Source organism: Schistocerca gregaria, chromosome 4 (genome assembly GCF_023897955.1).
Source record: "Schistocerca gregaria isolate iqSchGreg1 chromosome 4, iqSchGreg1.2, whole genome shotgun sequence".
NCBI lineage: Eukaryota > Metazoa > Arthropoda > Insecta > Orthoptera > Acrididae > Schistocerca > Schistocerca gregaria.
The window spans coordinates 723179482-723207266 of record NC_064923.1 but is presented as its reverse complement, the minus strand read 5'-3'; the positions used below and the strand labels follow the sequence as shown (position 1 = coordinate 723207266).

Sequence of the window (27785 nt, the reverse complement as noted above, 5' to 3'; positions counted from 1 at the left end):
GAACTACGAGCGTAAATGTGGTTTTCTGGCGGTTACCCACATCCCACTAGGTGAATACCGGGCTGGTATCAAATTCCCTTCCCAGTTATGCGATTCTCAAACATCTCGAAACATTTCGCTCACTGGCACACGAATAAAGCAACATGCAGGCAGCTGGGGTACCTATGCTCCGTCTAGAGGGGAGTTATCTACAACGGGGTGGCGACAGGAAGGGAATTCAGCCATCCCTCATAATAACCACGCCGATTCTGCTCCTATACAGGGCAAAGGCGCAACAAGAGAAAGAAGAAAGACAACTATCCTGGCGATCCTGATTAGGGCTTTGAGAACTACAGATTGGGAAGTTGCGTGGATGTGGAACTGAATGTACAGCACAGGTAAGAAGAAAAAAGAAGCTTTGAAATGTCGCACTCCAGGAGTAGAGGGGGAGATCGAGTAACTAATAGAGGGGTACTCAATCGAATACGAGAAAAAAGAAATTTATGACATACCATGACTAAACGAAGTGTTACAGTGATAGGAAGTTAATTTGGTACTGGGAAGAGGAAGAAGTGTGTGTGTGTGTGTGTGTGTGTGTGTGAGAGAGAGAGAGAGAGAGAGAGAGAGAGAGAGAGAGAGAGAGAGAGAGAGAGAGAGAGAGAGAGAGAGAGAGAGGAGGTGGGTGGTTGTGGTGAGGGAAGTGGAAACGTTAACCAAGGTCTTAGTACAATAAGCTGGTTTTCGGATTGAAGACAACAAAACAGTACTGAAAGGAAAAGTGCACAAAAACGATGTGGCAATAGTACAGGAACAGTGATCGCTGCAAGCGTACGGAAGCGAGTTCCCTAAGAGGGGAGTAGAGGGGTCAATAATATTCTAGAAGTTTGACGTAGGTATACTTCCTTCGAAACCATACAGTAAGACGCAGTTTGTGAGGAAACTGCTCTTGGTAAACAACAGGATGGACTCGTTCCTGTCCCTGGAAAACGGGCGAAAAGAACTGGTCCTCGCGGAAAAATCCTAAAATAACCGCAACGCCACCTATTGGAACATCATATAAGGGCTAAAGCGAGAATATTCCATGACGTCCCATGACAAATTCCGCATTTTTGGAATGCTACGTATAGCAACGCCACCTATCGGAACATCGTATAAGGGCTAAAGTGAGAATATTCCATGACCTCCCAAAACAAATTCCGCATTTTTGGAATGCTACGTATAGCAACGCCACCTATCGGAACACCATATAAGGGCTAAAGCGAGAATATTCCATGACGTCCCAAAACAAATTCCGCATTACTTAAGGGTCGCCCATCATTTACATAGATATACAGTTCGCCAGAAAAATGTAACACTCCTAATCATGCTCTATAGAGATATTATCGTTCGATTTGAGTTATGAGTGGGTTGTAACATGGTCTTTGGCTCAACAGATTTTAGTACTTTCATCTCGGAATTGAGAAAAGATGGCTGGAGCGCGCTTGACATTCGAGCAACGAAAATGTATTGTGAAATGGTTTTTCAAGTTTGATAGTGCCGTTGAAGTGCAATGTCAGGGGAGGCGGGAGTTTGAGAAAGAATTGCGAACTGCCAACCCGCCTAACAATTAAAGCATCACTGACAAGTTTCAATTGCATGGAAAGATTTGTGATATTCACAAAGGAGGATCAGGAAGACAGTGTACAGCTACAAGTCCTGCTTCGTCGGTTCTCGTGTTGGAAACGTTTGTTAATCCCGCATAGAAGAATGCTATGTAATGTACAAGTGAAGTGGGGGTTATCAGTAATTCTGAAAGCTGCAAAGTAGAAAGTTTACAATGCACGATTGCTGCACGCTATTAATGATGACGATTCTGATTGCCGAATGCCATTTTGCGAATGGTATCAGCAAATGGTAACTGATGACCAACAATTTGTGACGAAGGTAGTGTGGAGTGACGAGACACAATTTAAACTTAATGAAAACGTGAAGCGGCGTAACAGCGTGTGTTGGGCACCCGAAAATCCGCATGTTTATGTGGATAAAGCGGTCAATCTACCTGGGGTTCGTGTGTAGTGTGGGCTATCATCTACGGCCATATTACGACTCTTTTTCTTTGATGCTACTGTCACTGGAGAGGTATACCTGGAAATGTTACGTACATCAAATTTTCCAGGTATACGTGAGCTTTATGGAGCTGATGAAGATGTCTTCTACCATCAGGACGGAGCGCCACCACACTACCACCTAGCCGTAGGAGCTTTCCTGGATGACAATTTTCCGAAACATTGGATTGGACGAAGAGAGCACATTGAGTTTCCTCTACGTCGTCAGATATAACACCTATGGACTTTTACTTGTGGGGAACTGTGAAAGATAACGTCTAGCGACGTAAGCCACGCACACTGGAGGAACTTCGCCAGGAGATTACAGCGACATGTGCAGAGATCTCCACTGTAACACTGACTGGCGTAGTTGAACATTTAAAGTAACCATGTGCTAAACTCAAGGCCGTACAACATGTGACACCAATTATTAAATATAAAATAAATATAGATTAGATTAGTTTTTCGTTCCATAAATCCGTGCTGAGGAGATCCTCATGGGTGTGGAACATGCCATTTTTTTAAAGTTGAAATAACAATACTAATAGTATGAATATACACTCCTGGAAATGGAAAAAAGAACACATTGACACCGGTGTGTCAGACCCACCATACTTGCTCCGGACACTGCGAGAGGGCTGTACAAGCAATGATCACACGCGCGGCACAGCGGACACACCAGGAACCGCGGTGTTGGCCGTCGAATGGCGCTAGCTGCGCAGCATTTATGCACCGCCGCCGTCAGTGTCAGCCAGTTTGCCGTGGCATACGGAGCTCCATCGCAGTCTTTAACACTGGTAGCATGCCGCGACAGCGTGGACGTGAACCGTACGAGCAGTTGACGGACTTTGAGCGAGGGCGTATAGTGGGCATGCGGGAGGCCGGGTGGACGTACCGCCGAATTGCTCAACACGTGGGGCGTGAGGTCTCCACAGTACATCGATGTTGTCGCCAGTGGTCGGCGCAAGGTGCACGTGCCCGTCGACCTGGGACCGGACCGCAGCGACGCACGGATGCACGCCAAGGCCGTAGGATCCTAGGCAGTGCCGTAGGGGACCGCACCGCCACTTCCCAGCAAATTAGGGACACTGTTGCTCCTGGGGTATCGGCGAGGACCATTCGCAACCGTCTCCATGAAGCTGGGATACGGTCCCGCACACCGTTAGGCCGTCTTCCGCTCACGCTCCAACATCGTGCAGCCCGCCTCCAGTGGTGTCGCGACAGGCGTGAATGGAGGGACGAATGGAGACGTGTCGTCTTCAGCGATGAGAGTCGCTTCTGCCTTGGTGCCAATGATGGTCGTATGCGTGTTTGGCGCCGTGCAGGTGAGCGCCACAATCAGGACTGCATACGACCGAGGCACACAGGGCCAACACCCGGCATCATGGTGTGGGGAGCGATCTCCTACACTGGCCATACACCTCTGGTGATCGTCGAGGGGACACTGAATAGTGCACGGTACATCCAAACCGTCATCGAACCCATCGTTCTACCATTCCTAGACCGGCAAAGGAACTTGCTGTTCCAACAGGACAATGCACGTCCGCATGTATCCCGTGCCACCCAACGTGCTCTAGAAGGTGTAAGTCAACTACCCTGGCCAGCAAGATCTCCGGATCTGTCCCCCATTGAGCATGTTTGGGACTGGATGAAGCGTCGTCTCACGCGGTCTGCACGTCCAGCACGAACGCTGGTCCAACTGAGGCGCCAGGTGGAAATGGCATGGCAAGCCGTTCCACAGGACTACATCCAGCATCTCTACGATCGTCTCCATGGGAGAATTACAGCCTGCATTGCTGCGAAAGGTGGATACACACTGTACTAGTGCCGACATTGTGCATGCTCTGTTGCCTGTGTCTATGTGCCTGTGGTTCTGTCAGTGTGATCATGTGATGTATCTGACCCCAGGAATGTGTCAATAAAGTTTCCCCTTCCTGGGACAATGAATTCACGATGTTCTTATTTCAATTTCCAGGAGTGTATATACGATACATCATTTGTTTCTATTAAAAAATTCGTCAATGGAGTAGAAGGAGTTGGCCACTAGTAAGTCTTTCAGGCTCCTTTTAAACTGATCTTCATTTGTAACTAAATTTTTTATGTTTTCTGGCAAATTACTGAAGATTTGTGTTCCTGAGTAGCGGACCCCTTTTTGAACTAAAGTAAGTGCTTTTAAGTCTTTGTGCAGATCATTTTTGTTCTTGGTATTGTATGTATGAACTGAGCTGTTTGTTGGAAAAAGAGATATATTATTTAGGACAAATTTCATTAAGGAGTAAATATACGGAGAGGCAGTAGTTAGTATACCCAGTCCTTTGAAGAGGACGTCCTGTAGAAACCTCTACAGGACGTCCGTGAATTTACTCCACAAATAATACGTATTACACGCTTTTGGACTCTGAAAACTTTTGTCAGACTTGAAGAATTGCCCCAAAATATTATACCATATAACATTATGGAATTAAAGTAGGCAAAGTATGCAAGCTTTTTCATTTTTATGTCGCCTATGTCTGCTAACACTTGAATTGCAAATACAGATTTGTTAAGGCGTTCCTGCAGTTCTGTGGTGTGCTCCTCCCAACGGAACTTATTATCAAGCTGTAATCCCAGGAATTTAAGAGTATCAACCTTTTCTATCTGCTCTTCTTCATACTTTATGCATGTGCTGGGTGGAAACTTCTTACAGGTTCTGAATTGCATATAGTGAGTCTTTTCGAAGTTTAATGTCAATGAGTTGGCTTTAAACCATTTATTAATATCCATGAAAATATCATTAGCAGATCTTTCTAGAACTACACTCGACATACTATTTATTGCAATACTTGTGTCATCTGCAAACAAAGCGAACTCTGCTTCTGGCAGTGTAAGTGATGAGAGATCATTAATGTACACAAGAAAAAGCAATGGCCCTAAGATGGATCCTTGTGGGACACCCTATGTAATTTCTTCCCATTCTGATGAAGACTTAATTCACTAGTCCCTTGCACTGACACCCTTTGATTCGTCTTAGCGAGGTATGACTTGAAACATTTTGCAGCACTGCCCATTACACCATAGAATTCTGATTTATTTAAAAGTATGTTGTGGTTCACACAGTCAAATGCCTTTGACAAATCACAGAAAATACCTGCTGCTTGTAATTTGTTATTTAATGAATTAAGTACATTTTCACTGTAGGTATAAATAGCCTTCTCGATATCAGAACCCTTCAGAAATCGTAACTGTGTTCTTGATAATATGTTATTTGTGGTCAGATGGTTGAGAAGCTGCCTGTACATTACTTTTTCTAAAATTTTTGAGAATACTGGCAAGATTGAAATCGGTCTGTAGTTTGATGGTAATACTTTTCGTTCCTTAAAGTGTGTGTACATATTTCTGACGGGCTCTATATAATTTTCGTTATCACGGTTCTGCAATTTTCCGTACGCACACCGCCCTCTGCACACGCATCACACTTGCACTCGTAGCTCTTCACGTTACCTCTGCCGTAAATTACGTCCGCAGGGAAAGGGACAGCGAAGGTAGGGAGTAAACAGATGTACGAGCCGGTGGGATCCGCGGGCGCCGAGACACAAAGCGGCGCAGGGGTCTCCACAAAAGAGCCGGCAGCCGCGCCCGCAGCGGAATGCGCGCCAGGCCTTTTCAGAGTCCGTGGAAACACCGCCTGTGCGGGGCGCACTGCCCTCCCCCCTCCAGCCCTTCGAAAGGGAGTCTGTCTGCCGAGTCGCAATCAAAAGGAGAGCCACCCTTCCGGAGGACACGTTCCTCGACGCGACTTGCTGGTACGCCGGTGCGGGCGCTAACGAGGCAGCAACTCCTCCGCGACTCTTGCTGCCTCTGCAGCGTCCCCCCCCCCCCCCCCCCTCGCTGCTCATAACTTTTTCATTTCAACTACGTGTTCATTACACTGAGTTTCTGTCGACATTGTGGAATCAATCATCCGCTGCATTGAATCAGGCACTGTCCTGCCCTTACCTTTGGTGTTTTTTTTAAGCGATAGTACAGTGGGGAGATCTCGAATCCTGAGTTGTGTTCAAGATCTTTAGTCGTATATAACATTTAGTTTGTACAGCTAACATTTAAACAATTAACAGGAAATAAACTAGGATTGCTCAATAAGTATCCCAGTCTGAATATAGACAGCTCTTCTTTGGACAGACGGGACTTTAACAAGCGGATTTACCTGTCGTCACACGCTATAACAGGATGGCAGAATAACGGGAATGTCTGAAATGAGTAGTTGCAGCCATGGGCAGGAGGCAGCGCTGCGGGTTCGTGACAGCGAGTTAACAATCCGCCATTTCAGCAATCATGAATCAGTGGAACGGACAACAGTGTGAGTTAGCCATGTCGTCGTCGTTGTTGTTGTTGTTGTTGTTGTTGTGGTCTTCAGTCCTGAGACTGGTTTGATGCAGCTCTCGATGCTACTCTATCCTGTGCAAGCTTTTCATCTCCCAGTACCTACTGCAACTTACATCCTTCTCAATCTGGTTAGTGTATTCATCTCTTGGTCTCCCTCTACGATTTTTACCCTCCACGCTGCCCTCCAACGCTAAATTTGTGATCCCCTGATGCCTCAGAACACGTCCCACCAACCGGTTCCTTCTTCTAGTCAAATTGTGCCACAAACTGCTCTTCTCCCCAATTCGCGTCTATACCTCCTCATTAGTTATGTGATCCACCCATTTAATCTTCAGCATTCTTCTGTAGCACCACATTTCAAAAGCTTCTATTCTCTTCTTGTCCAAACTAGTTATCGTCGATGTTTCACTTCCATACATGACTACACTCCATACAAATACTTTCAGAAACGGCTTCCTGACACTTAAAATCAATACCCGATGTTAACATATTTCTCTTCTTCAAGAACGCTTTCCTTGCCATTGCTAGTCTACATTTTATATCATCTCTACTTCGACCATCATCAGTAATTCTGCTCCCCAGATAGCAAAACTCCTTTACTACTTTAAGTGTCTCATTTCCTAATCTAATTCCCTCTGCATGACCCAACTTAATTTGACTACATTCCATTATCCTCGTTTTGCTTTTGTTGATGTTCATCTTATATCCTCCTTTCAAGACACTGTGCATTCCGTTCAACTGCTCTTGCAAAACCTTTGCTGTCTCTGATAGAATTATAATGTCATCGGTGAACCTCAAAGTATTTATTTCTTCTCCATGGATTTTAATACCTACTCCGAATTTTTCTTTTGTTCCATTACTGCTTGCTCAATATACAGATTGAATAACACCGGGGAGAGGCTACAACCCTGTCTCCCTCCCTTCCCAACCACTGCTTCCCTTTCATGACCCTCGACTCTTATAACTGCCATCTGGTTTCTGTACAAACTGTAAATAGCCTCTCGCTCCCTGTCTTTCACCCCTGCCACCTTCAGAATTTGAAAGAGAGTATTCCAGTCAACATTGTCAAAAGCTTTCTCTAAGTCTACAAATGTTAGAAACGTAGGTTTGCCTTTCCTTAATCTTTCTTCTCAGATAAGTCGTAAGGTCAGTATTGCCTCCCTTCGGAAGGAATTCTGTACAGTTTTCCACCCTTTTCGCCTCGAAACGAACAGCCAAAAGCATAGCACTGAGGCATTGTGCTACTTAAAACTTCGAAGATACACAACACTTCCTACACTTCACACGTAACGTTTGGGCCCACAACGGCTGCTAATGTCACGTGACGTGGTTTCAGCCAATCCCGAACTGCGGACGGCAGCAAAGTTTCCTTATACAGAGCTTTATACAGCGGTAGTTCACCACTTCCCTCTATGGCCCATGAAGCACCACAGCTACCTCATCATTTAGCCAAGCACGATATACTTTAACCATAATAGCATGCGAACAGCTTACAATTAAGCTGTTTTGGAAATGCTCCACCCTTGGCCCCAAAGCCAATGGACATGCCTTTTTGGGCGTTAGATAAATAGCTCCGTTTCTGCATATGACAGCGACTGCACTGGTATCCGCGTCTCCCCTCCGGACAAGTTTCATATGACGTCGACTGCTAGTGCTGCCGCCTGCCATAGGTGATTGTTTACTGCATATTGACGTCAAACAGGTGGTGGTCACATCGGTGTGAACTGACCATGTTAAGCAGCCACTGAAAAAAATATCGGTCCGATGGATGCAGCGACTGATGTCGGTGAACAACAAAAAGGTATGGCTTTCAAATTCGATGCTGTGTTTCGAATAATTAAGTGAGATCCGCAGGGCTTTGCGTCGAGTTGTCTCCGCTAATGCGACCTGGTTCACCATTACACCCCGAAAACAAGGCAACAACTGAAACTATGAGTTTCAAACGGTTAACTTACTACAAAACTGGAAAAGTAAAGGTGATACTTCGGTTGAGCGGCGTCACTAGAAAGAGAAGAAATCGCATGATAATGTTACAGTGAGATATTCGACGGCTCCAACAAGAAATTGAAGGAAACACGGCCGCGTCTGGCGAAGGAGAAAGCTCTGTTTCACCCACAACTCTTTCGAAATTAGCACGATACACTACCAACCACAAGTTGACTCTTGCACATGTTCTACGGTTGACGAGCTTTACGTGCATTACATAGACAGAGATGTTATAATTGATTTTCGAGCTGTGTTAGAGCTCTATGATTCCAGGGATTCATGTCAACTAATATTAAAAGAGTTCCGCTTATCCACTGCGGATATTGTAGAGCACAGTAACTACTTATTAACTGAATATAATGAATTTGGATCTCCATCTGAAGATGAACATGAAATGGCTCGAAAACTGGTTTATGGAAATAAAGAAATATTTCATAAGCGACTGGTCGCATATACGTGAGTACGAATATTCAAATAAAACGAGTTAGGTTCGACATTAAATACTCCGCCCCTTCGTTCTCTGGCAGTTAAGAAGCGGGTATTGATGAGCTCACGATGTGGTTAACTATCCAACAAGACTCAACGCTGCTTTGTCACTTAAAGAGGGGAAAGTCAATGTAATGGTGAGTTTCAACCCCCATTTGCACTTCAATGCGAAAATTCGGACGCGCATCTTTGTCCTTTCGGCTAAAATTCTGATGCGGTCCAAACTGGTACGGCTTTCATAAATTCTAATGAGAGACAAATGTTCCTAAGTTTAACCGTGTAATGGATTTGCAAGCCGTAAACTTTTCCAACAATCTCGCGCGAGCCTTGTAAAACCCTGAGTAGCAGAGGAGCATCGTTGAAACATTAGTGTTTTATGCAGTGGAGGACCATCACAGTAGTCAGTACGAGCGTTGATCGTAATCAGTTATCTGCTGCGTCAGCAGCAAAAAATACTGTGGGCTGATTACCAATTTCAAAGTTCCACCTCCATTGAGCTGTTCAACAGCATACATTGAGTTGCTGACCAGCATATAGAAACTTGTTTACACTTCATCACAGCATAAGCACTTTTAAGAGTATAGTCTCCGGGGACCACATAGAGGGAGGGTGCACAACTGATCCACTTTGTGGTCACGCCCCATAGTCAAGGTGAATGCCCGGCGGAGCGACTCTGCACTCTGTGCCCCGCACGGGGCCGTACCCTTTTAAAAAGCGAACAATGCACGTACTTCTCGTCTCCCCACGCCAAGCGCACTGAGATCCTAGTCGAAAAACACGCGCCATTGGAGGACTCGATAGCCAGTGAGGGGGGGGTGTAGCCATTTAGGCTTTACAGTCTAGCAATGTGCTTTACCATCCAGGATCCTGTTATGCACACCTTCTACACTACTGACCATTAAAATTGCTACACGACGAAGAGGACGTGCTACAGACGCGAATTTTTAACCGACAGGAGGAAGATGCTGTGATATGCAAACGATTAGCTTTTCAGAGCATGCACACAAGGTTGGCGCCGGTGGCGACACCTACAACGTGCTGACACGAGGAAAGTTTCCAACCGATTTCTCATACACAAATGGTAGTTGCCGAAGTTGCCTGGTGAAACGTTGTTGTGATGCCCCGTGTAAGGAGGAGAAATGCGTACCATCACGTTTCTGACTTTGATAAAGGTCGGATTGTAGCCTATCGCGATTGCGGTTTATTGTATCGCAACATTGCTGCTCGCGCTGGTTGAAATCCAATGACTGTTAGCAGAATATGGAATCGGTGAGGTGCAGGAGGGTAATACGGAACCCGTGCTGCATCCCAACGGCCTCGTATCACTATCAGTCGAGATGACAGGCATCTTATCCGCATGGCTGTAACGGATCGTGCAGCCACGTCTCGATACCTGTGTCAACAAATGGTTCAAATGGCTCTGAGCACTATGGGACTTAACATCTGTGGTCATCAGTCCCCTAGAACTTAGAACTACTTAAACCTAACTAACGTAAGGACATCACACACATCCAAGCCCGAGGCAGGATTCGAAACTGCGACCGTAGTAGTCGCGCGGTTCCGGACTGAGCGCCTAGAACCGGGAGACAACCGCGGCCGGCCTTGTGTAAACAGATGGGGACGTTGCAAGACAACAACCATCTGCACGAACAGTTCGACGATGTTTGCAGCAGCATGGACTATCAGCTCGGAGACCATGGCTGCGGTTACCCTTGACGACGCATCACAGACAAGAGCGCCTACGATGGTGTACTCAACGACGAACCTGAGTGCACGAATGGCAAAACGTCATTTTTTTCGGATGAATCAAGTTTCTGTCGTGATGGTCGCATCCGTGTTTGGTCACATCGCGGTGAACGCACATTGGAAGCGTGTATTCGTCATCGCTATACTGGCGTATCACCCGGCGTGATGGTATGGGGTGCCATTGGTTACACGTCTCGGTCACCTCTTGTTCGCATTGACGGCACTTAGAACAGTCGACATTACATTTCAGATGTGATACAACCCGTGGCTCTACCCTCTAGTCGATTCCTGTGAAACCCTATATTTCAGCAGGACAATGCACGACCGCATATTGCAGGTCCTGTACGGGCCTTTCTGGATACAGAAAATACTCGATTGCTGCCCTGGCCAGCACCTTATCCAGAATATCTCACCAATCGAAAAGGTCTGGTCAATGGTGGCAGGGCAACTGGCTCGTCACAATACGCCAGTCACCACTCTTGACGAATTGTGGTATCGTGTTGAAGCTGTATGGGCAGTTGTACCTGCATACGCCATCCAAGTTCTGTTTGACTCAATGCCCAGGTGTATCAAGGCCGTTGTTACGGCCAGAGGTGTTTGTTCTGGGTACTGATTTCTCAGGATCTATGCACCCAGATTGTGTGAAAATGTTATCACATGACAGTTCTAGTATAATATATTTGTCCAATGAATACCCGTTTGTCATCTGCATTTCTTCTTGGTGTAGCAATTTTAATGGCCAGTAGTGTAATATGCAGATGAAAAACAATAGCGGAAAATACCTGAATTACAAAGACACGAAACTTACGGCTATCAACTTACAAAGGCCGTCTGTCACTACACGCCAGTGCGACCATGTCTTATCAACGCAGAATGAATTAGGTTTATTATTGCACCGTTCGCTCCGAAATAGCTAAATCAACGAAACTGCGGCAAGTAATCGCTTATCACAACGGGGTAGTCATAAGGACTTAAGTCGCATTACTGTTCGTTTTTGGAGCATCACCTGCTACCAGCTTTGGGTAAGAAGCGGCGACACTTTCTCCGTAACCCACCCATCATTTTGCACGACAATGCGCGGGCGCATACAGCGCAAGCTGTAGCTGCTCTGTTCGGTCGATGGGACAGGGAAGTACTGTACCATCCACCATACTACCCCGGACTTAAGTCCTTGTGACTTTGATTTCATTCCGAAGATGAAGGAACCACTTCGTGGCATTCGCTTCAGAACTGTTCCAAAGATTCGAAAGGCAGTAAACCGCTCCATTCGAACCATCAACAGAACAGGCTCTGCTAACCGTATACTACGCCTTCCACACCGCTGGCAACGGGGTTCTACACAACGCTGGTAACTACTTTGAAGGACAGTAACAGGTGCAAACATGTATCGGTTGTGAATAAATAGTTGCCACAATTTAAGTTCCAACTCCGGTAGCAAAATAGGCTTGCTATCGTACAATACAATATGCACTGTGCGTGTACTTGGAAACGGCGGGAACAGTCAATACTCGGGCCCGTTCTGTTCTTGAGTAATAACAACAGCGTGAATAACGGAACCTATTACACGAGGGGGCGAAGTACAAACGCAGAGCTGTGACGGGAAGGGAACAAGCGCCGAAGGTCAGGTAATACCTCGGCATTTCCAAGCATGCCCGACACTGTCCACAATTTTCACGATCGCCTAAAGAAATGTCCTGCTGCCTAACGACACTCCAACCATTCGTCCAGAAACAGCACCTGTTCTAATAAGTAAGAATCAATCCCCACTTATTGATTACTGACAGATGCGAACAGGCACTATGAGCTAGTTTTTCCATATTCGCCGGTTGTTTGTTGTTGTTAATTCGAAGATGTACACCAACAAGAAGAAAACTCCCTGGTTTCTTGACGGTCTTGAACTATATCAAAATAAAATGTTTCAGGCAATAAAGCTGTGTAAGACAGGAAGAATTTATCAATCGCGCCAGTGTCCGTGTTGACGTAGTAACTGCATTTATTACAATGCGATGTTCTACAGACACGCATTCTAAAATGACGACACTAAATAGCATTGGCCTTCCTATGCTTAGTTTGACTGTGTGACATATGGATGTTTGGACCGGCACTGGGGGCGTACCCCGATAGTCGAAGTGGTTAAGGCAACTATTCATGTCCCGGTCCAGCACAAATTTGTGTTTGTCACAAGTAGTTGAGGTGGCAAAAGTCATGGCATACCTCCTAATATCGTGACGGGCCTCCATTTGCCCGACGTACTGCAGCAACTCGACGTGACATGGACTAAACAAGTCCTCGGAAGACCCCTGCAGAAATACTCAGCCATGCTGCTGCCTCTACAGCCGTTCATAATTTAGCAAGTGTTACTAGTGCAGGATTTCGTGAACGAGTCGACCGCTCCGTTATGTTCCATAAATATTCGATAGGATTCATGTCTGGAAATCTGGATGGTCAAATCATTCTCTCGAATTGACGAACAACTGTGCCCACTGATATGCTTTTTTTTTTTTGGGGGGGGGGGACAGGAAGTCCATGAATGGCTGCAAATGGTCTCCAAGTAGCTGAACATAACCATTTTCAGTCAATGATTGGTTCCGTTGGCCAGAGGACCCTGTCCATTCCACAGCCTACACCATTATGGAGCAACCACAAAGCTAGACAGTGCCTTATTGACAACTTGGGTCCATGGTTTTGTGGGGTCCGCGCCACGCTTGAATCCCACCGCCAGCTCTTACCCACTGATATCGCGACTCATGTGACCAGCTCACGGTTTTCCAGCCGTCTAGGGTCCAACTAACATGGTCACGAGCAACGGAGACGCGCTGCAGGCGTTGTAGTGCTCTTAGCAAAGGCACTCGCGTACGTTATCTGCTACCATAGAACATTAGCGCCAAATTTCACAGCACTGTCTTAACGGATACGTAAGTCGTACGTCCCATATTGATTTCTGTGGTTATTTCATGCAGTCTTGCTTGTTTGATAGCACTGACAACTCTACACAAACGCCGCTGCTCTTTGTTGGTAAGTGAAGGCTGTTGGCCACTGCGTTGTCCGTGGTGAGAGGTAATGCCCGAAATTTTGTATTCTCAGTTCACTCTTGACACTGTGGATCTCGCAATACTGAAGTCCCAAATAATTTCCGAATGGAACGTCCCATGCGTCTAGCCCCAACAACAATTGCGCGTTCAAAGTCTGTTGGTTCCCGTCTTGCGATCAAATTACGTCGGAAACCTTTTGGCATGATCACTTGAGTACAAGTGACAGCTCAGCCAATATACTGCCCCTTTATACCTTGCGTACGCGATAGTACCGCCAAATGTATATGTGCATATCGCTATTCCAGAACAGAGTGGGAGGGAAGGAAACTGCAAAAGTTAGTACACACTGATCAGTATGACAGAGATCAACGACAGAGGAGGTTACAAGGAAATGACGCAACCAGTGGAGCCGATAAGAGAATACCGAAAATTTTGGAAGAAGAGGAGGGAAATAAAGGACGAATAGGTCATGGGGGGTTGCGGGGGGGGGGGGGAGGGGAGGGGAGGGGAGGGGAGGAGGAGGAGGAGGAGGAGGAGAAAACGTAATCCATGAAGGGGCTACTCGTAGTCATTAGAGAGGCCGTAACGAAAGTTGAAGAAGAAAGAAACATAAAATAAACAGCAGTATGTCATGTGATCCTCTTCGACGGCCAGTACCGTTGTACGGAATAATAATATTAAGCAAGCCAGTTCCATATTTAGTTATAAATGTTGTTCGATCGAGACGCTGCTACTGTGGCAGTTAGCCTACGTTTTTGTATGGTACAAGGAGCACCAATAACTAAAATTGATTATTTTTCTCCTGTTCCTTTTCATATTCGACGTATTGCACAAAGCTTGTAAAGTCTTACACATTACTGTGTTTTTTTGTTTGTTTTTTTATCGCCTTGCTCAATTTTCTCCCAATCAATATCTGGTAGCATATTGACCACAGGTTAAAACATTTCTCATACTGAACACCACACAAAAAAAAAAAATCCACTCAATAATACTGCGCACCCTTTCAACCTTACCAAACTATTCAGTTTTACTATGTAAGAGGAAATATAGTGCAATAAAAGTGACCATCTGGGGACCGTTTGAAAGGTCAGAAAAGATAATTTACGATCACTATGGCAAAGTAGTTCGTGGAGAAAATGTTGCCTGCATTCAACAGAAAACCTGTCAATCCTTTGTTGACCACCTTAAAATGGTGCCATGCTCCGCGAGAGAACTTTCTCGACATTAGGAACCTTGCATCCGCCTCGACGTTGCCCACACACACTTCTATTTAATGCTAATGCAGTCAACAGCCACTTTGCAACATGGAGTGTAATAACATTTTCCTCGCATTTTTACAGTAACTGTTAGAGAAACCGTATTAAGTTGAGCAGGAACTTTAACTTATTTATTGATGATTAGTTTCGGACGGCTTCTACATTATCAAATCATCCATGCCCATAAGTCTTGTGTTACGACCAGACGTGCATGTAAGTTACTGGGCACGAAACATACAAAAATGGCAATATACAATGTAGTGTCCACACATGAACATCCACAAACGTCACAACGTTATGACAAAAAAAGACGGGGTAAAAGATCACACAAACGTTTTATATAACTGAACTTGAATTCCATTAAATTTAATGAAGATATTTTTTGCGCATAATATTGAGTGCCTGGACTGGCAGCGGCCATCTCCTGTCAGCCACTGCTCCCAAGAGTCTTCTCAGAGTGAACAAGTAATACTTGGGTCAGGTCAGAAGGTACACAATGAAATAAGAAGTCGTGTACAAGTTATACAGCAACAAATTACTTACTCACGAAATGTAAGAAAGCATTTAAAAGTGACGACTATAGCTTCAGGTCTATTGCTACATTATCATGCGCTGGTCAAAGTTGGCAGCAGTAGAACCAGCATATTAGCAGTCTGAATGCTGGCGACATCTCGCTATTCAGTACTATGGGGACTAGGGGTCGACCGAAGCGTCCGATCCCACCCGTCGGCTTTGACCCGTGACATAAGGCTCTTGTGGTGTGTGACGTCGAGACAGCGCGAAATTTAGTTTGTGAGTGTGGTGTGCTTGTAGGTGTCGTTTTGATGCGATCGGTAGTGCTCTCTGGTGATGTGTTAGGTGATGTTTATGGTTTAGTTTGCGAGTGTGGCGTCGTGTTTGAATTTTGGGACATTTCTTTTTTTATTTCTTTGGTAGGTATGGATATGACTGACAGGGTCAACAGTTTTCGGTTGTCGGCTATGATGAGGGACAGTGCGTTGTCTCTAATAAAATTTCTTCAACTATTCGGATTTTTTGATGAAGTCGTGAAGTGTTCAGTATCTCGTGAAGAAATGAGGCTTACTTAAAATTCCGGTGTCTCGGACCAGGGACAGCTGTATGTGGAAATGTCGTAAGGATAACAAGTCAAGGGAAGTGTTCGATCCCAATGTGTAGCTGTTGGTATTGGTATCTGGAGATGTTTTTGAGCTATATGGGTCAAGGGAAGATGGGTAGATCACATAACTAATGAGGAGGTATTGAATAGAATTGGGGAGAAGAGGAGTTTGTGGCACAACTTGACAAGAAGAAGGGACCGGTTGATAGGACATTTTCTGAGGCATCAAGGAATCACAAATTTAGCAATGGAGGGCAGTGTGGAGGTTAAAAATCGTAGAGGGGGACCAAGAGATGAATACACTAAGCAGATTCAGAAGAATGTAGGTTGCAGTAAGTACTGGGAGATTAAGAGGCTTGCACAGGATTGAGTAGCATGGAGAGCTGCATCGTACCAGTCTCAGGACTGAAGACCACCGCCACCGCCGTCCTCCCGAATATGATTCCAGTGCCTGTCTTTGCTTCGAGATATTGCTAGCATAGAAGTATCATATGACAAACTGCTTGACTAAACTTTCAACACACTGAAAGAAGCGAGTGTAAGTTGCCTAACAGACGAATTAAATCAGTAAAGAAACGACGAGCTTTACGAGGACGAGAGGCTGACGGAACCCTGACTGGGCTTACAATTACACTTTTTTATCCAATTATTAACAACGTTTATTCGCAACTAAATACCTGGTTTAAAGACATTAAACATGTTATGACGCACATGTAGTAACGCCATATAACATTTTTTTAATACCTAAGGCCAGTGACGAATGTCTTAAGAAAGGAGCACTGAAGTGTTTCCAAATACATTTTATCGAGACAATTCTTTTCAGTTTACAGCTGGTTAACGTTGAGAGCAACTTGACGTTTTTATGCTTCTAAGAGAAGCCATGGTCGCTGCGAAAGCTGAGCGTTATATATTCAAGCAAAACATACCGAATGGTTATAACTGAAGTGCAGTATGGCAGAGAAACTTGGTAGATAATCTAATGTGTTGCTGTGGAACCAAATTACGAAGGGTAAAAAAGTTCCGAATTTGGCCACCTGGTGCAGATCTGGCGCTGTGAATGCAAGAAAGACGAATACAAATGTAACCGAGCGAGGTGGCGCCGTGGTCAGCACGCTGGATTCTCATTTGGGTCGACGACGGTTCAAACCTGCGCCCGGTTAATCTGGTCTAGGATTTAACGGGATTTCACTAAAAGCTTCAGGGAAATGCCGGGATGATTCCTTTGAAAGGGCATGCCGATTTACCTCCTTACCCATCCCTAATCCGAGCTTGGAATCCGTTTCTAGTGACCTCGTTATCGACAGGGCGTTTAACACTCCTACTTCCATAGGTAATCAGGAACAGGACGTGAGCAGAAACGGTCAAACAAGTGAGAAAAGCGTAATGTTCATGATATTATTAACCGGCGCTTACACAATTTGTTCAACATCAGCACCGCAGGCGTCGACGAGATGCTGTGCAACGCAGGACATGCACCCGGCGGCCAAAATTGGAATTAATTTTGTCTCCACGGTGCATCGGTTCCGCATTGCTGTCGTACGATAATTACAGCCCACACAGGACCTCTGTGAGTACCTACACTATAACAATAACCATCCAGTATTTTATACATTCATTCTCCGACGACTCAGGAATGATTACACGGGTGGTCATGTAGGAAAGGAGGGGGGGTGGGGGCAGCCCCATGACTGCACTTAGGTCTCAGCACTTGGCTAACACATCAACAACTAGTGAGACATCAACACCGCCCCCCCCCCCCCCCCCCCCACACACACACAAGTTGTTTTCTTCTCGCAAAAAAAGTTACGAAGAACCCACCACACAGAAAAACTGGCTGTAGGAAAACATATCTGAAACAACCTACCGTTGGACTCAATACTCCCTGAGTTCCTGTGTAGGGCAATTACGAGGAAAAATTTGTGAATTTATATAAATGAGACAGGTTTTCTCTGACAGACCGAAAAGTTTCACCCCGTCCTTCTCTAAGCAAGCACAAAGTGAAGGGTGCAATACATACAGCACAAAGAACGTTCTTCGCGTCTTGCTCAAATTAAATTCATACAGTTTTAAGAATCGTTTGCAACGAGTCTGATGCGAACTAGTGGCCACCTTTCGAACGAGCTGAACCTCGTTACACCTTAGATGCGACACCTACTAAGTTCTTTCATTCATTCCAATTTGGCCAACGTTATACGAGTTCCACCTCGGGACTCCACGTCTGCTAACCCGAATTTTCATAACTACAAAGATGCACAAAATGCAGAAGGGCCTACAAATATATAGCGTCCTCGCAGTCAACAGAAACTGACAGCCCGGGAAGGTCGGCTGGTCACAGTTTCCGTTACAATGACGTCACTCGCGTGGAAAACCGCCGAGCGCAGAGCTTATGGATGCGGCGGTGACATCAAACAAGAGGCATGTTTTACACCAAACAAGCTAACGTTTCTTCAGATGATGGATTGTATTTATTTCCACTTACACTGTGAAGCTGACGTAGTTAAACGTTTTTCCACGTACTTTTCGATTTGAAAAGTGAATCAAACTAGTCGGAGTATGGTTGTACAAAGAAGCCTGACGAAAAGTTGTGTACAAAGGTCTACACGATTTAACCGGTGAAACAGTTATCTCAATATTTCAGGCTGATACAACTTGGTTACCATATAAGAGTGAAGATTGTTGTTATGTCTCCAAATGAGTGCGGTGAAATAATGGTTAAGGCACTGAACAGTCATTCGGAATGAATGGCTCTCAAATACCCGTCCGGCCATCGAGATTTATGATCAATTTTATTTCCTTTCAAGCATGTGGTCCATCTGATCACTTCGCTGTCGACAGGACGTTAAACCTTGACTTTTCAAAACTTAATTAACTGTGTAATCTGCTAAACTGTTGTTGCAGACAGGAAGGAGGCGTAAGTTCACATCTATCACAGAATGTCATACTCTTCGATTGGGTGTAGTGCCATATCAAAAGACTGGGAATCTTTCATTCATTAAACTAGAGAACTTGGTATCATATAAAGACTTCTACAGAAATAGGTACTTTGTACATTATTATGTATGTTGGGCCTATTCATTGTAACCATGTAGTACAAGAGGCTCGTCGCTTAAACCACTGGCGTGCCTTTCAGAAGGAAGATTTACGCTCAACTGCAGGATGACGACAGTGAAGGTCATGACATACACGTGGTAGTTTACATCTACGAGCGGTCTCCAAACCGATATCATCAACGTCGTCTGCTATTGTTCGTATCAGACTGAGCGGTAGATGGTTCAAATCGTAAGCATTATTTCTCCTGCCTTTCTGCAAAGTTCTCAGTGGCAACGCAGTCAGCAAATTCCTAAGAAACATCGCTTTGTATCAGCTGCAGCAATACACCTGAGTGCATTAAATGAAGGCATCGGTTGTGATTAACGATACTGAAGACAAAAACCTCAAAATTTCTTTTTGCTTAATATTTCCCGCTGGTCGTGAAAACAAGTTTACAAGCACTTACTTTGTGTGTCGGAGTACGAGTAAGAGAGTGTATTAAATAAATTGATACAGTCGTCTCTTACAGCGATACACCAAAAAATACTCGGTAATCTAAAGAACACGTAAAAAATGACAAAGCATTTCACTTTGAAAGATGACCGCTGAGTGCGAAAAAAAAAAGAAAAAAAACTCACTGAGCAAAATCTGGACAAAATTTTATCACGTACGACAACTTGACTTTTTGCATTTGCAGGGTAAAATGTGCCGTTGTTTAAATGTTCAATGTTCGCGGACGCGGCCAGTAGCTGTCAGCCACGTTTTCATTACTTTAGAATGATTTGCGATTTTACTATCTCATGTCCATAATCAGTAACGATTACTTAGACGAGGATGGACGTTTTCCTAAAGTTTGTGACTAAAAGCAAAACTTAATTCCTTTTTTCCGTTCACGGTTGGGAGAACTGTCTTCTTGCGAGAATACCTGCTCTCGTGCCTGTATCTTTACAACAACCGCAACCAAAATGCGTCAAAAAATTGTAGGAGAATCCCTAGATAAATGTTCTGTGGTTGTCCTACCTTTATCTCGTGATATTTCTCCTCCAAGTAGTAGGCGATGTTTCTGGCTTCTTCGTACTTTTGAGATAAATGTAAGTACTTGTCGTAATGTCTCTTGAACAACACAAATCTGTAAAATAAATGCAGGCTATCAGCTTTGGACGTTTTACGCAAGCAATATGTTCAGCTGATTTATTAACACACTACTTTCGAAATAACGAACCTTACAATGTACAACAACAAATATTTTGTCAAGCAATGTTGACAAACTACATGTTAGTAATTTGCACACTTTACTATTTATACAAGTACATAAACGTTATGTAAACAAATACTTCAGATATTCATGCCCCCATAACTTCACACTGAGGTATAATGTTTACACACTATATAACACACAAAACAAAAACCTGAAGATGATGCCTGCTATATATCAAAGATCCACGTATCAATGAGTAGACATCGGACATCGGTGGCTCAAATAAGATGTGTGATTAACCACCAAATAATAATAACAACAACAAAGGTACTTCTTGTTTTACAATTTTTCTGGGACTCACCTATAAAAATCGTTTTCTGTTATCATATCCCGAATACTGTCTTCAGGATCAACACGGTCGTAAAGGCCCACATGTCGACTGACACATCGTTGCAAATCTGATGCAAGTTCGACAGACGCCTTACGGGCAGCCCTATCTGCGGGACTAGGTCGGAAATCCACATCTGCTTCACTGTCACTGAAATACTTCGCTTTCGGAAGAACATGTGTAGACACTAAATCATCTTCATACACAACACTCGCTGTCTTCGGTATCGGAGAATCACATCGTTGTTTTATTTCCGTCTGTATCAAAGGTGGGCTCTGAAGCACTAGATCGTCACTTTTGCTATGTTTCAGTTCTGTAGAGAAATTATCTTCTGATCTGTTGTAACGCGGCACAACGGAAGGTCTGTACCCTTCAAGCAGTCGGCGTGTGAACGTGTCACCCCTTGGAGGAGTGACAGGTGCTGGTATCAGAAGTTCCGTCATCTTCCTGGGGAATGTATCTGAAAAGAAAAGCGGAACACCAGTTACTCCCATTTTGTCCCAATTTTGTGAACAACACAACTTTCGATATTTGATCAAAAGCCATTTTTCCATGCTTTTAAACGTGAAATAAGGCACTTTTTCACATACACAATGGATTAGAAGTAGACCCACCACAGTTATGTCAACGAAAAACAAAAGGATGCCTTGAGCACAACAATGGAAAGTTACCAAACAATCGAGAAGACAGTCTTGTTGAACGCTGCCTGGTTGTCACAATATTTAGGTAACAACGAACAACTAGAACATAACGCATCATTTCAATTACAAATTGATAGCATACTTTCCTTTTTATCCTGTTGAATGTCATGTAATTTTTTAAAATTATTTCACACAAATATATTTAATAGTAATGCCATAACTTGATAAACTGTGAGTATTATAAGCGGAAACATAATATTATTCCACAATTAACGAAATAAAAATATGTTACCATCGACTTGACTGTCTTGTCACCGCCGATAACATGCAAGCAAACACACCACCAGACACTAGGCACAACCTTCCCAGTGCACTTCAACACGCGCTTTGAACTGGTAGCGACGGCGGCAAACACGGAACTAAACGCAAGCGCCAGTGATATTCACTTCCAAAGAGATCAGCCTATCATACATCACCATAGTTTCATAACCAACTTACCATTGTTCTGTAAACAGAATAAATACCAAACGGCAGTACTGAGAACATCTCCTTTCCATGAATCATTTTTTGTACTTCTGTCCCTACGAAATAACTTAAATTGATAATCTTTACGAACCAAACTCTTTGGTCACAGCTGACGCCTTGCTTTGGAAAAGTAAACATGCTTCGTTCTGGTGCAGGAACAATGTTGTGAAGTGAAAACATATAGGAGAATGAGTGTGTTATGAAACAGTGAGTGCTGTGATGTGAATTGGTGACAGTAGTCGAGACGGAAATCTTTACTAAATGTGTTTCCTGTTAAATCTACGGAATTCCTCTTGGTAAACCGCCTAAATTCGGTAAAATGGGAACAATTTGTAAATTCTGTTTTAATAACATAAACATTATTAAATTGCCCCTCTCAAGACATGGGCACGTTTTAAGAGGGAAACCACCAGGTGTTGCAAGAAGTCTAAAAGAAAGACTTGAAGGTTAGATCAGACAATCACACAGCTTTGTATTGCGGCTTTCTGTTTACAGCATAATTCTCAATGCGGCTCCATATTTTTCAGAAATCAACTACAAAGATCCATCTTTGCATTACAAAGTGGACATTGGCTTTCCAAAACAAAGCTCTAAGTCGTCAACCGATCCTAAAGGAAGACTTAATATCTACAGAGAAAATAAACATCTAGAACCGCTTGCAAGGAAGAAGCAATGTAAGTTTTATTGCTAAATGCTGGATATCTTATTGACTGTAACATGTTTCAAATGAAATATGTACTAGTATAGATACAGTATAGACTAGCTTTTGAGTAAGGAACGATAAAAGTAGTGCAACAGTAATGCACACTGCAATAAAGCGTGTATTGAGCAAGGAAGTGCGAAGAAGAGAACAGTGAACAAGTTCAGTGGTAAATATGGAGCTTAAAAGTGCGGCATAAAAGGGGAAATGTGTCTGTATTTCAAGCCTTTGACACATTCACATATTAGGATACACGAAATACAAAAACGTGACATGTACATCGGTGGTGTTTGCAAACAAATCTTGTTTCAGGTGCGATAGTAAAGATCCTCTAGATACGACAGTACAATATTGTGCCCAGCTGTCACTGGAAAATATTACTTTACATTCTTTCCATAGTCACGTTACAATACTCATATTCCACACATCCTATGGAAAGTGGTCTGTGGGTTATGGAAAGAAATTGATGCAAATTCGATGTACAATTTTCTTTTACTTTTTTGCTGTGTGGATTACAGATGCAGCTAAACTCGTGCAGTATATTAAGGCAAAATTGTAAGATATAAGTTATATCTATTGAAGTGCACAAAGGCATGACCTTGAAATATTTAATGTAAAGAGTTTTTTTTTTATGCAGCAGCCGAAACTGTAAAGTCCACTTTGCACAGGACTGGTTTTGGAACACTTCAAGTTTCATTATCCAGTGTAGAAAATGAAATCACTGTATCTTTGATTCCACGACAACTTTGGGGTGAGGATGACCTCAGATGATTAAGTGATTTTATTTTTTACATCAGGTGACGATGCTTACATGTTCCGAAACTGGACATATACACAATAAGAAGATTGTGGAGTAAGCAACTGTCCTGCAGTTTCTTCAGTATTCCGAATCATTAATGTAACGGAATATCATTTAAAACAGCACCTATTAGTGTTACTAAATCTGTTGCTTCAGCTGAAAGTGCTCCATTTGTTTCTATGCCTTCCTCTATTCCTCCACTGTTTCAGTTGGAGTTCCCAGACAAGGTACTGGAATCCTTAAACTCAGTTCTTGGCTTGTGTGTAGTGAGGGAATATCTGGAACATGGTCTGTTTCACAGTGAACAATGTAGATTGTGTAGTGTACTCAGATGGAGATAGGGGGTCATTAACATGTGGGAGCTGCTGTGGAACTGTTTTGCGTAGTGACAGTACTGTACACTAGCCTCCCATGTGCCACAAACTCTGAATGTGCAAGTATTTGGAGGCAGAAAAAATGGCTTTCTTGAAATGACAGCAGCTGCTGCAGTACTGTAAAGAAAGATCTTTTTTTGTTGCAGCAGTGTAAGTCAGGGTCTCATATTCCAATGTAGCCTCAACTTCAGGCTGGGCTGTGTGTGCCAAAAAACAAAAAGAAAAGGGGGTCAGAAATCTGCAAATATGTTCTGAACTATAGTAACAGCTTTCGATCTCCAGTTTTCTTTCCTAAAACTATCATCAGATTGGCTAGTGAAAATGGTGTGCTGCCATTTTATGTGCAATAAAAGGAAAGTGTCGCTGGTGGGCTGGTGCTAGCTCTGTTTGTAACTTTAAGCCGCCTTTGTTGTATTTCTCTCCTCCATTTTGTCCTCATTAGGTAGAACATGAATGTATAAATCTTAAACTGTTAAGGCAGTGACTTTAATTTTGGCATATCTGTATTGCCACTGTACTGTCATATCTCATTTTATGTCCCTATTTTTAGCATATATAAAGCACTAAATGTTACCTGTTAATTGATAATGGGATTATTACTCTTCAGTTTTCTGCCTTGAAATAGTTTTTGTACTTCCACTTCACTTCATTAATCCATACAAGGATTAAAATGTAATATCTGTCTTTAGATTTTCCAGTTCTACACATCACTTTCACATTTACTAGCCATTATTCATAACCCTTTAAAGAATTCACCATGGAATGGTGTAGATGTCATTTCATGGTGATGAAATTGTTTTGGTTTGTCAGCTGAGTAAAATTGTCATTTTGAAGCGATGTTGCGCACCTGATAACACAAGATTTCAATAGTGAAATCTACTTACAAAACCTGCATACCTACACAAAATATATCTTGTTTTCCTAATCACAAGAATAAGAGACTTGGATTAGTAGCGGCAAAACTATGCAGTGATAAGCAAAACTGCTTAATGATTGGTGCCAATTAATGTTATATACTGAAAATATCTTAACAATATATTTGTAACTCACAAAGAAACAGGGGCTTTGCAACAACAAATTGAGACAACAGTCTTCCCTTTAATGTTAGTCAGTAGTAAATGAACATATGGGCATTCGTTTGCCACCTTGTGCACATGCTTTTATTTGTCACCACTTCGGTGATTTGCATGTCGATTATGATCAGGACAAAACAACATACAGTCCACAAGTGGCTAAAATCATCAGCCCAGCTGGGAATCAAACTCAGTCCCGCTGCTGGACAGTCAGCCATGCTAACCACTCGACTATGGAGGCTGGCATCCTAAGAGAAAAACTGCTCAATAACTGATTACTGTAAGAATATGGATCACTAATAAAATTTCACATTTTCATTGTTTAATTTGATCTGTTTCATCATTGTTTGAATTATTATAATAATAGTCTACTTTTCAATGTGCATGTCTGATGTTCAACACCACCTTTGTGTGGTTAGTAGCAGTCTGTCATAACTCATATTGTTCTTCTATTACAAATTATCCACTATTTCATCACTCTGTCATGCTTAGTGTTAATCATCTGATTAAAAAATTCGTAAATTTATTCTAAGTATGAAGTATTTTCAAAACATTCAAAATAAAAACTTTGCTTCATCAGGTATCAATCTGAGGGTGGTGGTGGTGGTGGTGGTCTTCAGTCCGAAGACTGGTTCATGCAGCTCTCCATTCTACTCTCTCCTGTGCGAGCTTCGTCATCTCTTAATAACTACTACATCCTATATGCTTTTGAATCTGCTTAATGTATTTATCTCTTGGTCTTCCTCTACGGCTTTTGCTTCCTACACTTCCCTCCACCTCCAGTACTAAGTTGGTGACCCCTTGATGTCTCAGAATGTGTCGTATCAACCATACCTTCTTTTGGTCAGGTTGTGGCACAAATTTCTTGTCTTCCCAATTCTATTCAGATTTCTTCAGAAATGCTTTTCTTGCCATTGTCATTCTACATTTTATACTCTCTCTACTTTGACCATCATCAGTTATTTTGCTGTGCAGATAGCAAAACTCATCTGCTACTTTATGTGTCTCATTTCCTAATTTAATGCCCTCAGCATCGCCTGATTTAATTTGACTACATACCATTATTCTTGTTCTGCTTTTGTTGATGTTCACTTTATACCCATCTTTCTAGACACTGTCCATTCTGTTCAACTGCTCTTCCAAGTCCTTTGCTGTCTCTGACAAATTACAATGTCATCAGCAAACCTTCAAGTTTATATTCCCTCTCCCTGGACTTTAATTCCAACTTAATTTTTTTCTTTCATTTCCTTTAGTACTTGTTCAGAGTACAGATTGAATAACATCGGGGATAGGCTACAACCCTATCTCACTCCCTTCTCAACCACTGCGTTCCTTTCATGCCTCTCGTCTCTTATTGCTGCCTTCTGGTTTCTGTAGAATTTGTAAGTAGCCTTTCGCTCCCTGTATTTTATCCCTGCTACTTTCACAATGTGAAAAACGGTATTCCACTCAGTGTTGTCAAAAGCTTTCTCTAAGCCTACAAATGCTATAAAGTATGTTTCCCTTTCCTTAACCTGTCTTCTAAGGTAAGTCATAAGGTGAGGGGTTGCCTTGTGTGTTCCTACATTTCTCTGCAATGCAAACTGATCTTTCCTGAAGTCAGCTTCAATCAGTTTTTCCATTCTTCTTCTGTAAAGAATTCATGTTACTATTTTGCAACAATGACTTATTGAACTGATAGTTTGGTAATTTTCAAAACTGTCAGCGCCTGTTTTCCTTGGAATTGGAATTTTTACATTTTTCTTGAAGTGTGAGGGTATTTTGCCTGTCTCATACACCTTGCACACCAGATGGAAGAATTTTGTCATGGTTGGCTCTCCCTGGCCTATCAGTAGTTCTGACGGAGTGTTGTTTATTCTGGGGGCCTTGTTTCAACTTAGGTCTTTCAGAGCTGTGTCAAATTCTTCTTGCAGTATTGTATTTTCTGTCTCATCTTCCATTTATGTCCAGTTCCATGTCTGTAATATTGCTGTCAAGTTCACCTTCCTTATATAGGCCCTCTAAATACTCTTTCCACCTTTCAGCTTTCCCTTCTTTGCGTAGTACTGGTTTCCCATCTTAGCTCTTGATATTCATACAGCCACTTCTCTTTTCACCAAACGCTTCTTTAACTTTCCTGTAGACAGTGTCTATCTTTCCCCTAATGAAATTTGATTCGAAATCCTTATATTTCTACTATAGTCATTCCTGGTTAGTCATTTTACACTTCCTGTCAATCTCATTTTTTAAGCTTTTGTGTTCCCTTTCATTTGCTTCATTTTTGCATTTTATATTTTATCCTTTCATCAGTTAAATTCAATATCTCTCGTGTTATCTGAAGGCTTTTACTAGGTCTTGTCTCTTTGCCTATCTGATCCTTTGCTGCATTCACTGTTTCATCTCTTAAAGCTACCCATTCATCTGATACTGTATTCCTTTCCCCTGTTCTAGTCAACCTTTGCCTAATGCTCCTTCTGAAACTTGCAGCAAATTCTGGTTCTTTCAACTTATTCATGTTCCATCTTCTTAACTTTCTATCTTTTTTTCAATCTTTTCAGTTTTAACTATAGTTCATAACCAATAAACTGTGGTCTGAATTCACATCTGCCCCAGGAAATGATTTACAATTTAATATTTCCTAAATCTCTATTTTACTATTACATTATTAGTCTGAAACCTTCCAGTATCTCCAGGCTTCTTCCATGTATACAACCTGCTTTTATAATTCTTAAACCATGTGTTATTGATGATTAAATTATGCTCTGTGCAAAACTCTACCAGGTGGCTTCCTTTTTCATTCCTTTCCCCTCCAGTCCATTTTTACCTAGTATTTTTCCTTCTCTTCCTTTTCCTGCTGTCCAATTCTGGTCCCCCATCACTATTAAATTTTTGTCTTGCTTAAGTATCTGAATAATTTCTTGTATCTCATCATACATTTCTTCAATGTCTCCATCATCTGTGGATGTAGTTGGCATATATACTTGTACTACTATGGTGAGTGCGGCTTCGTGTCTGTTTTGGCTACAATAA

The 27785-nt window shown here is 42.9% G+C and overlaps 2 protein-coding genes across 7 annotated transcripts in view; one reads left to right on the top strand and one right to left on the bottom strand.

Moving 5' to 3' along the window:
* LOC126268155 (uncharacterized) overlaps positions 1 to 21685 on the bottom strand; it is a 694665-nt gene extending 672980 nt beyond the window's left edge. For all 6 annotated transcript variants that reach the window (XM_049973701.1, XM_049973702.1, XM_049973704.1 and 3 more), the window contains exons 1-3: positions 21598 to 21685; positions 20638 to 21124; positions 20099 to 20207 (exon numbers count right to left, since the gene is read on the bottom strand). In XM_049973701.1, coding sequence (XP_049829658.1) covers positions 20099 to 20207; positions 20638 to 21107 — 579 coding nt within the window. In that variant the 5' untranslated portion in view covers positions 21108 to 21124; positions 21598 to 21685. The remainder of the gene's footprint in view (positions 1 to 20098; positions 20208 to 20637; positions 21125 to 21597) is intronic.
* An 86-nt stretch (positions 21686 to 21771) lies between these two features.
* Positions 21772 to 27785, top strand: part of LOC126268156 (39S ribosomal protein L38, mitochondrial) — a 49500-nt gene continuing 43486 nt past the window's right edge. The window contains exons 1-2 of the mRNA XM_049973707.1: positions 21772 to 22276; positions 22358 to 22504. Of these exons, the coding sequence (XP_049829664.1) occupies positions 22150 to 22276; positions 22358 to 22504 (274 nt within the window). The 5' untranslated portion in view covers positions 21772 to 22149. The remainder of the gene's footprint in view (positions 22277 to 22357; positions 22505 to 27785) is intronic.